At 38.6% G+C, this 11,103-nt stretch overlaps 1 protein-coding gene across 1 annotated transcript in view; it reads right to left on the reverse strand.

The window, feature by feature from the left end:
- The window catches only part of dapk1 (death-associated protein kinase 1), an 86,469-nt gene extending 75,870 nt beyond the window's left edge, over nucleotides 1-10,599 (reverse strand). The window contains exons 1-2 of the mRNA XM_065267241.2: nucleotides 10,434-10,599; nucleotides 9,682-9,842 (exon numbers count right to left, since the gene is read on the reverse strand). Coding sequence (XP_065123313.2) covers nucleotides 9,682-9,743 — 62 coding nt within the window. The 5' untranslated portion in view covers nucleotides 9,744-9,842; nucleotides 10,434-10,599. The remainder of the gene's footprint in view (nucleotides 1-9,681; nucleotides 9,843-10,433) is intronic.
- Between the last annotated feature and the right edge of the window lie 504 nt (nucleotides 10,600-11,103).

Consider the following 11,103-nt stretch of genomic DNA (forward strand, 5'->3'; position numbering starts at 1 on the left):
AATAGTGGGCTGGGCACATAACTACATATCTTAACCCAAGAAATTAGCCTGTTTAGATGTGCAGATTTTGGAATGATCATTTGTCTATGTGAGTCATACTGGTTCATTAGTAAAAAATGAATGTGGGTGGACAGTTCAGAGAGAACAGAGCCCACTAATCTTTAGCACCCAAACTGCACACGTTATGCAATATCTCCACACAGAGTAACCAAGGAAACAGAGCTGTGGTAGTAGAGCTGACACACACTGAGGTTTGAGCCGAGGATATTGGAGGTTTAAAGGAAGAGTGTCTGGGTTTGTGTCTGTAGGATCAGTAGAGGCAATCTTACTGCATAACATTTAGGCTAGTGCTTGTCAGTTCCCTTCATCATATTCTGTGTATAACATATATAACACAACTCATTCTACAGTCGGCCACAAAAAACAAAGTTCAAATATACTTTTAATTGCTGGATGGAGTACAGGGAAACTCTAGGGCAATGCAGATAACACCATATTTGCATTGGAAGTGACCAGAACAATGTTGCCACTGAAAGTATGACTTGAAAGCAACAAATACGGCAAGTTTATTAGTATGGTATGATACTTGAAATTATTATTTTAAACAGAAAAATTGCAAAACAGCTTGCAAAATAATTGCATACATCATGTTAGTAATGGAACGCATATACATATGGATAGAAACAAAAGCTGACATAAATTAGAAATCGAAAGACCCAGAAACATCTTGAGCTGACTTCAGTCAAAATTATTCAAAAATAACTTATTCTAATAAATAGGGTAATGAAGACAATTCATAAAAAATATGTTTACACATACGGTATTTGTAAATAAAATCAATTTATTTAAGACATATGGGTATGGGTATTATGTAGCGCAACAAAAACAGGAACTGAGTTTTCCAAATGCGTGTCATTGCTGGTGTAGCAATACAACATAAGCTTATTCATGGCTCTCCGGATTACCAAAACAAATATCATCTAAGGAACTGAAACTGTCAGATTTAATCAAAGGAAAAAAAACAAAATGGTAACTTCATGTGAAACCTTTTAACTTCTCTTTGTTTTTCGTCAATAACTTTTTCATGGTTTTATAAGTATGCATTAACAGAAATGTTTACCTCTCTTCTCAGGACTTCTCTATTCGTTAACCTAACTTGAAGGTAAAACTTCCTTTTGCATGAGTAATAAGAAAAAAAGAAATACAAATAAGATTCATGATAAGAATATGTAAATTTTGTAAACTTTGTTTCAACATTTAGGGAACCTCAAACGCATGACCTCTCTCTTAAAAGTCAGGCAATCCAACCACATTAATACGCAGAGACTAAAAGCATTTACTGATTGGCTGGGCTGTTCTCCTTAGTTTTAGGTAAATATTTTGTGATTTTTCAGAAACATCTTTTAGTGACACCTAGGCTGGATTTACACTGCAGATCTTGCCTAATTCTGATTTGTTGACTATATTCACTTTTTGACAACCTGTTTGCATCTTTTAAAAGGGGAATCTATGCCCTTTAATTCTGCATACACACGTCTGTGGTTCATATCCGATCCATGTCACTGTGTCACAAAAAATTGGAATTGAGTCACTTCAACAGGCAGTGTAAATGTGGCACTAGAGGCTGTTCCTCTTGGTATTAAAGAGGACCTATTTCATTGCTAAAAACAACGTTATTTTGTGTATTTGGTATAATACAATTTGTTTGCGTGGTTTATGGTTAAAAACACTGTGTACATTTTTCTAGCTCCAGATATCCCCCCGTCTTCCTAAAATGCACTGATTTTGTACAATGGCTTGATCTGTGTCCCTGATTGGCCAGCTTACCCTTTAAGCTAGAGTTAAAGGCTCTCTAAGCGAATCTGCGAGACGTTAGTTATTGTTGACTTTTGAACTGTTTTCAAACAGACGGAGCGTAGCTAACTCCTCCCCCTCCCTTCCTTGCTTTCATGAATGCGCCCAACCCCCACCCCCAAATCCTTTTTGTCGTTTATTGGCTGGAATACTTTGTTTTGTTTTGTGCTGCTAAGTTTGGCCACTATGTTGATATTGCCGTTTGTGAAGCCTGGGCTGTCTACAGAGATCGCGTTTTTTTACAGTTTGATCAGCGGACAGGCAGCAAGCAGATAGTGAGGAGATGTTTCCGGTATGTAACAAAAAATGTTTTATGGTCTAAAACGCGTCAATTCGCTTAGAGAACCTTTAAAGGAATAAAGCTAACCCCATAGGTTCCCTTTAATATGCATTTTGGTCGATTGGATCAGTAGTGAACGATGGTAAATACAGGTGTAAAGCGTTTTTAACTCATCCACTTTCGACCACATTCAGAGGTGGTTGAAAACACATTCTAACGAATTGCGAACAGCCACATAAGAAGGCCTGCTCTCTGCCTATTGATCTTATGTGATGTACAAGCATAATGTTATATTGGTCATGACTTCTGGTGCGAACCCACGTTGTTCAGGGCGACTTTTAGGCTTTCATTGAAAAAAACTAAAGCAGCTGATTTTCGCCACTTTAGTTTAATTCAGCGTATGAAAGCTGCGCGAGCTTATTTCATCAATTGATTGGTAATATCAGAGAAAGCTCTTGAATTGCAATCAGCCACATAAGAATGCCTACTCTCTGCCTATTGATCTTATGTGATGTACAAGCGCAATGTTTTTCTATTGGTCATGACTTCTGGTGCGAACCCACGTTGTTCAGGGCAATTTTTAGGTTTTCATTGAAAAAAACTAAAGCAGCTGATTTCCGCCACTTTTGTTTAATTCTGTGCGCGTGTGAAAGTTGTGCGAGCTTATTTCATCAATTTCTGACATAATATTAGAGCGCGTCAACTTAAACCGTCACTTTTCCCGCTCGCGTTTAACTGAAAACAGAGGTACTCGCCCACAAACCACCCTTTCAGAATATCAGGACAGAAGTGGCCAAAAGTAGGGATCGACCGATATGGATTTTTCAGTCCCGATGCCGATAAAGATTTTTGTTTCATCAGCCTTAACCGATGACCGATACAGGCTGCCGATTTTCTTGAGCCGATATTTGGAGCCGATAGTGCTTTTGCTCACTCAATTTACATCATAAAAATTATGTTAAACAATGGAATGTTGTTAAAAAGAGATGTTATCGGTTTGGACAGTTCTTACATTTATTTTAGTCTAGGACTAGTCTAATCCCTGTCCGGGAAACTGCCCCATAGAGATGAGAAATAAAAATCAGCTTTGTGCAGTTATGATCAGCTGTTAGGCCGAGCTTTCGATGTTGTCATGGAAAGGTTGGTTGTTTTTAGTCATATGACCTGCAATCGCTTCCGGCTTCCAGCACTCTGTCTGTAAATAATGCCGGAAACAAATCGGCGAACACGGAAGCCATGTATCAGCCGATGCCGATACACATAAAACTTGCAAATATCGGCCCGATATATCGGTCTATCACTAGCCGAAAGTGGACGAAAGAGACGGATTAAAATACCAGGTGTACATGAATGTGTCCTCCCGTTCACTTGTGATCCCAAATGCAAATAATAGGTAGCAGGGAAATCTTGATGTATTTAAAAAACACTTACAGCACACTAGTGTCAAGTGTGTAAACTACCAGCAGCATTAAAGAATGTATATGTAAAATACATTTTTGACTGCAATATTGCCTCAACCAAAAGTTTGGTGAAAGACGACTACATATTTGTTCAATTAAAAGCAGTTTGATGTACAACAATTATTTTTGTAATATCGTTTAGTGCCACTAGTGATGCAGAAATTGCACACTTCACTTTAAGGTACCACATCATTTCTCTTTGATCTGTCTAGAAAGGTATTTGACATGTCAATGGAATGTAATTTTGTCCTTTTCAGAGGATTTAAAGTTACAAAGAACACACTGTCTGGATGCACTGGGAGCAAAAGTCTATGACTCGGTCTGAAGTAACCATTACTAAACATCAGTCCTCTCTTAAAATTCAGCTTAAACACAAGGTCTAATTTGTAATTCAATCATTTTGGTGGAACCAATCATAAAACCAGCTTTGTCGGATTAATTCACTTTCTCCTATAAGCATGAAGGACTTTTACTCTGTGTTTCACATTCAGTCAATCAGAACTCATTTACCGGAGCGTTGCTAATGGAGGAAGCCTCGCACAGATGACCAAGTCTAACTGATAGCTACGCCTGGAAAGAAGTGGATAAATGGGTGGTTCCCATAGCAACCCAGGGGAGGAGACCTGAAGTCTGCTATGGGCCTTATCTTCCGAATGCCCTAATGTAGACAGAAACTGACATTCACCTGGTTTCGACAAGTACTGCTTACTGTCAAAACATAGGCCTAACTGTTGAAAGGTAGATTCTGTATGTTTAGTAGTAACGTTACTTTGAATACAATAACTCACCCCCTCCCATAATTATCTTCAATTATAAGGAAGAATATATATAAAAGTGATTAGCCATCATTAACTATAACAAAGATATGAAATATCTGTGACAAAATATCTCTTGCCACAATTAATAGGGGGCAAATACTTTGTGTGAAGGGAGTTCACAAAACTAAAGGATGAGCAAAATGATCAACAAGGCATTAACAAAGATGTACAAGGAATAAGGAAAAGCACTTGATAACCAGCACAGAGAGTCTGAATTCCTTCCACGGCATCACTTTGCCAGTAGCTTAGCAACAGCATTAACAGTGCTATAGCGCCCTGAAAACGTGTGAGGAGAATTCATAACCTGTTCACACAAATTTATAGCTGAATATTCACAAATGTGCCACAGGAAATGCTGTATCACAGATTTTGGTCAAGCCATTTTCTTACTCCAAGATCGGAATATCAATCCCAGTGGTGCTCTATTGAGAATCCTGATGTGTGTGATATTATTTGCACATGCTACAGGGATATCTTATAATCCTATACATATTTTAACAACAGGCTAAATAATTACACCATGACTGATGCACACAATTATTATGGTGACTGCATCATAAATCAGGCACTAAAGAATAAAAGTGTTGGGGGTGCAAATTAAAAACAAATCATTGTAAAGCAACTCATTCTAGACTCTGAAACGGGTCTCCTGTGTGTATGACAACAATGTGGGATATTAACTCCAGCGTGAATTGCAAACTATAATTACCCACATTGGTAAAGATCTCAGCATGTTATACAGTAACTGAGCTTTTGTTGCAAAGGTAAAAAAAAGTAAGAGGTTAGGAAAAACTCTAATTATAAAAAAATCTGTGAAAAATTTAAGAAGCACTTGCAGAATGCAATTTAGATACTATTAGATCAAATAAATTTCATGCATAATCTATTTACGTTCATGCATTTTGTAAATGCTGTTATTCAAGGCATATTCCAGGCATACATTCATCAGTATGGGTGTTCCTTGGGTCACACACAGCACTCAATGTCTAGCAAATTAGCTGTCAAGGAGTGCCGCAAAATAAAATCAGGTTACTATATACAAATATCTCTTTGTGCATGCACACCTGCCAACACAGGCCACCAGCAAGCATGACGCACTACATAGTTTCACTTAGCATCCACATGCACAACATTGACATGAGCAACCAATCAGAAATGCAATAATTGAACAACTTTTCCAACATTTCTAGTGCTGGCATGCAGTTTTAAAGAGCACCTGTTTCAATGCTAAAAAAAGTATTTTGTGTATTTGGTACAATACAATGTGTTTGCATGGTTTATGGATAAAAAAAACCACATTATTTTCAACATACCGTACATTTTTGTAGCTCCAGATTACACTTTCTTCCTGAAACGCACAGATTTGAAAAGCTCTGTGTCCCTGATTGGCCAGCTAACCTGTACGTTGTGATTGGCCTGAATACCTCTGATGTCAGCCGGAAATGTGACGCTCCTTACTATTTGTTTGAAAGATTTGTCACAATGCAATGCTAACTGGAGTGAACTTACACGTCCGAAGCGGGAGGAATGTCGGTCTTGTCTACATCACCAATCCCAGGAAGTAAACTGTTGCCTACAATCCATGTGTTTGTTGTAGATCAAGAAAAGCGATTTACATTGGAGACGATAACTCGCATCATCGTTTACTTTGGGGTTTGTACCTTTTGCATATTGTTAACATGTACTAACACACACTTACACATCAAAGGAAATGTAAAAATGTGAATCGGACAATGGGTGCTCTTTACGAATTCTGAATAAATGAATTAACAATGTTGAAATAAGCACATTTAATTAATCACATCCATTAATGCATATGGAAAAAATATGGCACATTTTGTCAGTGACTAACAATGGCTTTCTATTGCCACTGATTAACATGCTGTGGTCAAATGTGGCCGGTTTAACCTTTGTATTATGCAGAATGCCCAAGCTAAGGTTGGTTTGGAGGGAGCATTCATTGTGCCAAACAAGGAAAAAGCTTCTCTCTCTCTCTGTCTCTCTTTCTCGCTCTTGTTTTACGCATACTTCACTGGTCAGGGCGATTACTTCGCAGCAGGATTGTCTTGCAGTGTACCGGGACCCTCCTGGCGCGCTCGCTCACAAACTCTCTGATCTCATACACATTCTCACACTTTCACCCCCACAGATCTTATTAGGCTTCACTAGAGACACCCAAACATCACTCACTGCACACACAAATGGGCGAGCAGCCATAGTGAAGTACTAGACCTAGTAGTTTTGTTCGTCTGGCTATTTACACCATTATACTTGAGCATGATACCGGGGGTCTCAGGTACAGCCACACCCAGGGTGGGAAATTAACACCTGCCAGCAGCTCAGTAACTTTGGATAAAACCTGTCAAATGCATAAACATGAAATATTTGAAGTTAGGCTCTCTTTATAGAGCACTTGCAAATATGCATTTAAGATTTTTGTTTAGACTTTCATTTCAGCAGTCGAGGGATGGTGTGCAACAATCCACTTTATTTGGAATGCTTCAAACAAACTCACCAAATCAGAAAATGCTGTCCACACAAAGCAGAGAAAACGAAACGCTAAAACATCCTAACATTACAGCTGATAAGATAAGATTCAGTATATATCAAAGTTCATTCTGACCCCGGTCACACCACCATACACCAGCAGCCTTTTCACTAGGGCACAAATATAGGCCAACACCAAACATCCTGCATATTCTGCATAGCATTATGAGGGGGTGGGGCAATTGTTAAAGTGGTCCTACTCAAACCTGCTTAAGAACTTAGTTTTTGTAACAGGATTCTCATTAGCATCACAATTTTCAACAAGTTCTCTGACGCTCTTCAAAACATGGTCAGGTGGTGTGGTGAAGAAGCACTGCCTCTCCGGGAAAAAGCTGCAAGACCCTTTTCACACAAACAGCCAGAGCAGATCTACACAAAGAGGAACTAATTAGTCAAAGGACAACTAGCTTATGGTGCGTCCACGAGACATAATGTAATAGAGAAACAGTTAAAGGATATCTTTCCTGAAAACAATGTAGCGTTCGTGCTAAATCAGATGTAAGATATTCAAAAATTGGGTTGAAGGATTTATTCCACAAGAAACAGACAGACTGACATACAAACGCTCTTCAAAGGATGTTCGGTAATATACGCTACATGTCAAATGAATATGGCATCAAGTGTGAATAAAGTTTTAAAAGTGATAGGACCCCATCCAGGAAGTATTCATCCAGAGATTCATGTAAGCTTTTTCTTGAGCACAACACATTCTGCTTCTCTTTAATATGAAAAATCAGCGTTACAGTGGCAACCTGACTAGCTGCAGGTTTGCATTAACTGTAGAAATTACAAAACATAATGCAAAATATGTCAACTGTGACATCTTCAAGCAGATCAGCAGGTCTACTCCACTACAGGTTTGCAGGTATGCAAAAAAAGCAACTTGATTTCCTGGTAAAGTTTAAAGACTGTGGTGTTGTCAAAACATTAGTGTTTGTTTGATTATCCCGGCATAGAAACTTTGACTAAAAGAAGTGACTATGGTTCAAGAATCGTTGGTTGTTTCTCTAATGGCAGATGTGGGGGATGTTCAAAAAACTGTTATCATTTTTGCAGTTCTGTGATCCACAAAGTCAGTGACAGCAGCTATGTTTCCCATCTTTAAATTACATGTAAGCCAACAGACCACTGTTCTTCCTATTCTGAGGAAGACCACCCGGAGCAGTTCTCATCAGAAGAAAAGTGAAACCTCCTCACTTAAGAGATTGCATGGGCCAGAGCCCATAAGCCCCATCAAGAGGGTCTGTGTGTTTAACCTCAGCCAGAGTAGGATGCAAGCACCGTATGATGTGAGGCTATTTACCGCTTCAGTGCTGGGGGGGGGGCTTTCTTCACATTTCAATAAGGCATGTCATTGAATAATAGTTAATAATGATTTGTTTTTGTTATGGAGAACTTAAAATGTTCTCCATGGAGATCTTAAAACATTGTGGTCGGTGGTATCAAACGGTTTTCTTTATAAACTTTGTTTTGAAAGCCATATATAGCATCAACAAGATGCAATCTATTTACTGCCCAATGTCAGTAGTAAGTTGGTGCATACACCTGCTAAACCTAATAACTAGTCATAACGTTGTCATAGAGAAACCATAATATTTAAATGTTCTATCTTCAATACTATTCAAATAATTTTGAATATGTAAAGGACACATCACACAAATATCGTACATGTGTAGTCAATCAAAGTTGCTAATGACAAAATTGCCAAGAAAAAGAAAAGGTTATAATTGTACTAAATGGTGATCAATGAAAACCTGCCAAGATTGTATCATGCAATCAATCCTCATGAATATACACAGACTCTTTTCCAAACAACCAATATAAATCTACAAACAATTCTTAAAGCTCAGTTACTAGTAAAACAATACTGATTCCTTCTTTCTCTATCGCAAAAGCAGTTTAATTCAGAAACAAGTAAAATTGTCAGCTACAGTCTTTAACGCAAGCACACCATCTGGTAGATGATGGTGGTCAGAATCATTAGATAAGAACTTAAAACATTTTATTCAAATGCCCCTCATGATGCGTTATACAACAGACTTAAGCATCCTATAGATTATGTAAGCACTAACATATATTTTTTCTCCTAAATACAAAAGAACCCTAATTTCCCCCAACCCACACAAGGAGGATACTCATCCAAATGTGCGTGGTGATTTATCACCCCATGCACCCCCCAACACAAGGACACACCAGTCAAAGAGAATCTACAAATCTGTCTTCTCATGAAAACCAGTTCAAAGGAACATCCATCCATCACCGTCGGTCATGAAGTTAAGCAAAATATTACAAGTGCACAACTGATGTTTCCCTAAGTCAATGCATAGACTAGCACTAAAATTAACTGGTCAGAAGCTATAAGGTACTGTGCAACATTATATTAGTCAGTGGCAGGATGTCTTTAACAGTCAAATAATAAAGTGAAAATCTAATTGTCAGTGAGTCAAAGCATAGCAGGCTAAACCAATTTGTCTCGATCAGCCTGTCAAGTTAGGCTTTCTTGAAGAGAAATCTACACACTGGACCTTCATCAACTATCTGAACCCCATAAATCAATAAATGCAATTCAATGATTGTGTGCATGTTAATTAAACAATTTAGGATTAGATGCATTCAAAATGAACTATGAAATGTACAACACAACCTGCCATACCAATAAAGCCAACTACATTGAACAGATTTCACACTACGCCCCAAATCTGTTTAAAAAAACATCACATACCTCCCGAGCTCGTCTCCAATCTCATAATAATCCTCCACATTCTCCTGGTTGAAAACAGTCATGGTGCTGCTGGGTGCTTCCTGCGCTCCGGGATTCCCAAATCAGCAGCCCATCTCTGTCAACCTCATGACAGTTTGCGGCGAGCCCCTCTCATATTCACGCTACAGAGAGAGATACACAAACAGAATTGGAAACGCCAAGTCCCAGTCGTGCGTAAATTTTCCGCGTCTCCAACGGCATAAAACCTCGCGCGTGCTTTTATGAGACCCAAACCTATAACGAACATCAATCTTTGTGTGTGCGCGCTCAAGCGGTTTAACCAGTGGGTCAAAACTAATAAACACTACAAGGGAGAAGGCAAGAGTGGTTTTGCGCAGATTTGTCGTGCATGAAAGCGAAGTGAACGAGCGACCGTCAACAGCGCTTGCTTGGCGTTGCCAAGAGAACGCTGCGCTGCGTTGTGTGTGCGTACGCGTGCGTGCGTGTATGTAAGGAACTGCACTTGATCATACGTAAGCCCGGTATTCACCACGGCAAACAAAACGACAAATACTAGATCACACTGAGGAAATGGTGTGTGAAACCTTGCTTAAAATTACAAATGGCTATAAAACACGCGTCTTTATGTTTTATATTATTTAAATATGATTACAGAACATGATCGTGCTTTCATTTCTCACGATTTAATAGTGTAGCATGATTTACCCGGAACATGTTCATTACTTCGATCAAAGCGAGTTAAAGTAGCTTACCTTTATATTTTCCTTGCTGTCAGCGTCCTGGTAGCAGGTAAGGTGCAGTGTTAAACGGTAATGCTGCATACCCTTCAAACGAGACATACAAGTGTTGTGTTGCAGGAAATGGGAGGATTGAAACAATGTAGTGGTGGTGCGGCTCTTTCTCCCTCTCTCTCTCTCCCTCCGGATAATAAGAGCGTGAGATCCGTCTGAGGGGGCGCTATGGAGCAATGTTTTTCATTTTAATTGTAGCTAACTAAACAAAATTGTAAAAATTCTTAAAATTATTTGTCACATACAGGATACAACCAGCAGTGTAATGTTGATCTGGTCAGCAAACTGTGCATGGAATAAACATCATAGAAAAAGTTATAAAATACAAAAACATAAATATGGTGAAAATAGAAATCTATAATGTACACATAATGACCTATATGTAATATTATATAAGTTGTGTATACATATCAATGCCATTTCAATACTTCAAACCATTATTTTTAAACACCTGCTGACCTGACAATGTAACACTCGCACCATCTACTGGTGAATGTACACATTGCAGTGCTGCCGAGCCTTTAAGACAGGCATTTTTATTCATAGCTGCTGTATTTTGCTACTTATATTGTCTGTCGATTTTTCTGTGTTTCCCCTACTTCTTTTAATGTAAAGCTGCTTTGAAATAATT

Source organism: Paramisgurnus dabryanus, chromosome 5 (assembly GCF_030506205.2).
Source record: "Paramisgurnus dabryanus chromosome 5, PD_genome_1.1, whole genome shotgun sequence".
Taxonomy (NCBI): domain Eukaryota; kingdom Metazoa; phylum Chordata; class Actinopteri; order Cypriniformes; family Cobitidae; genus Paramisgurnus; species Paramisgurnus dabryanus.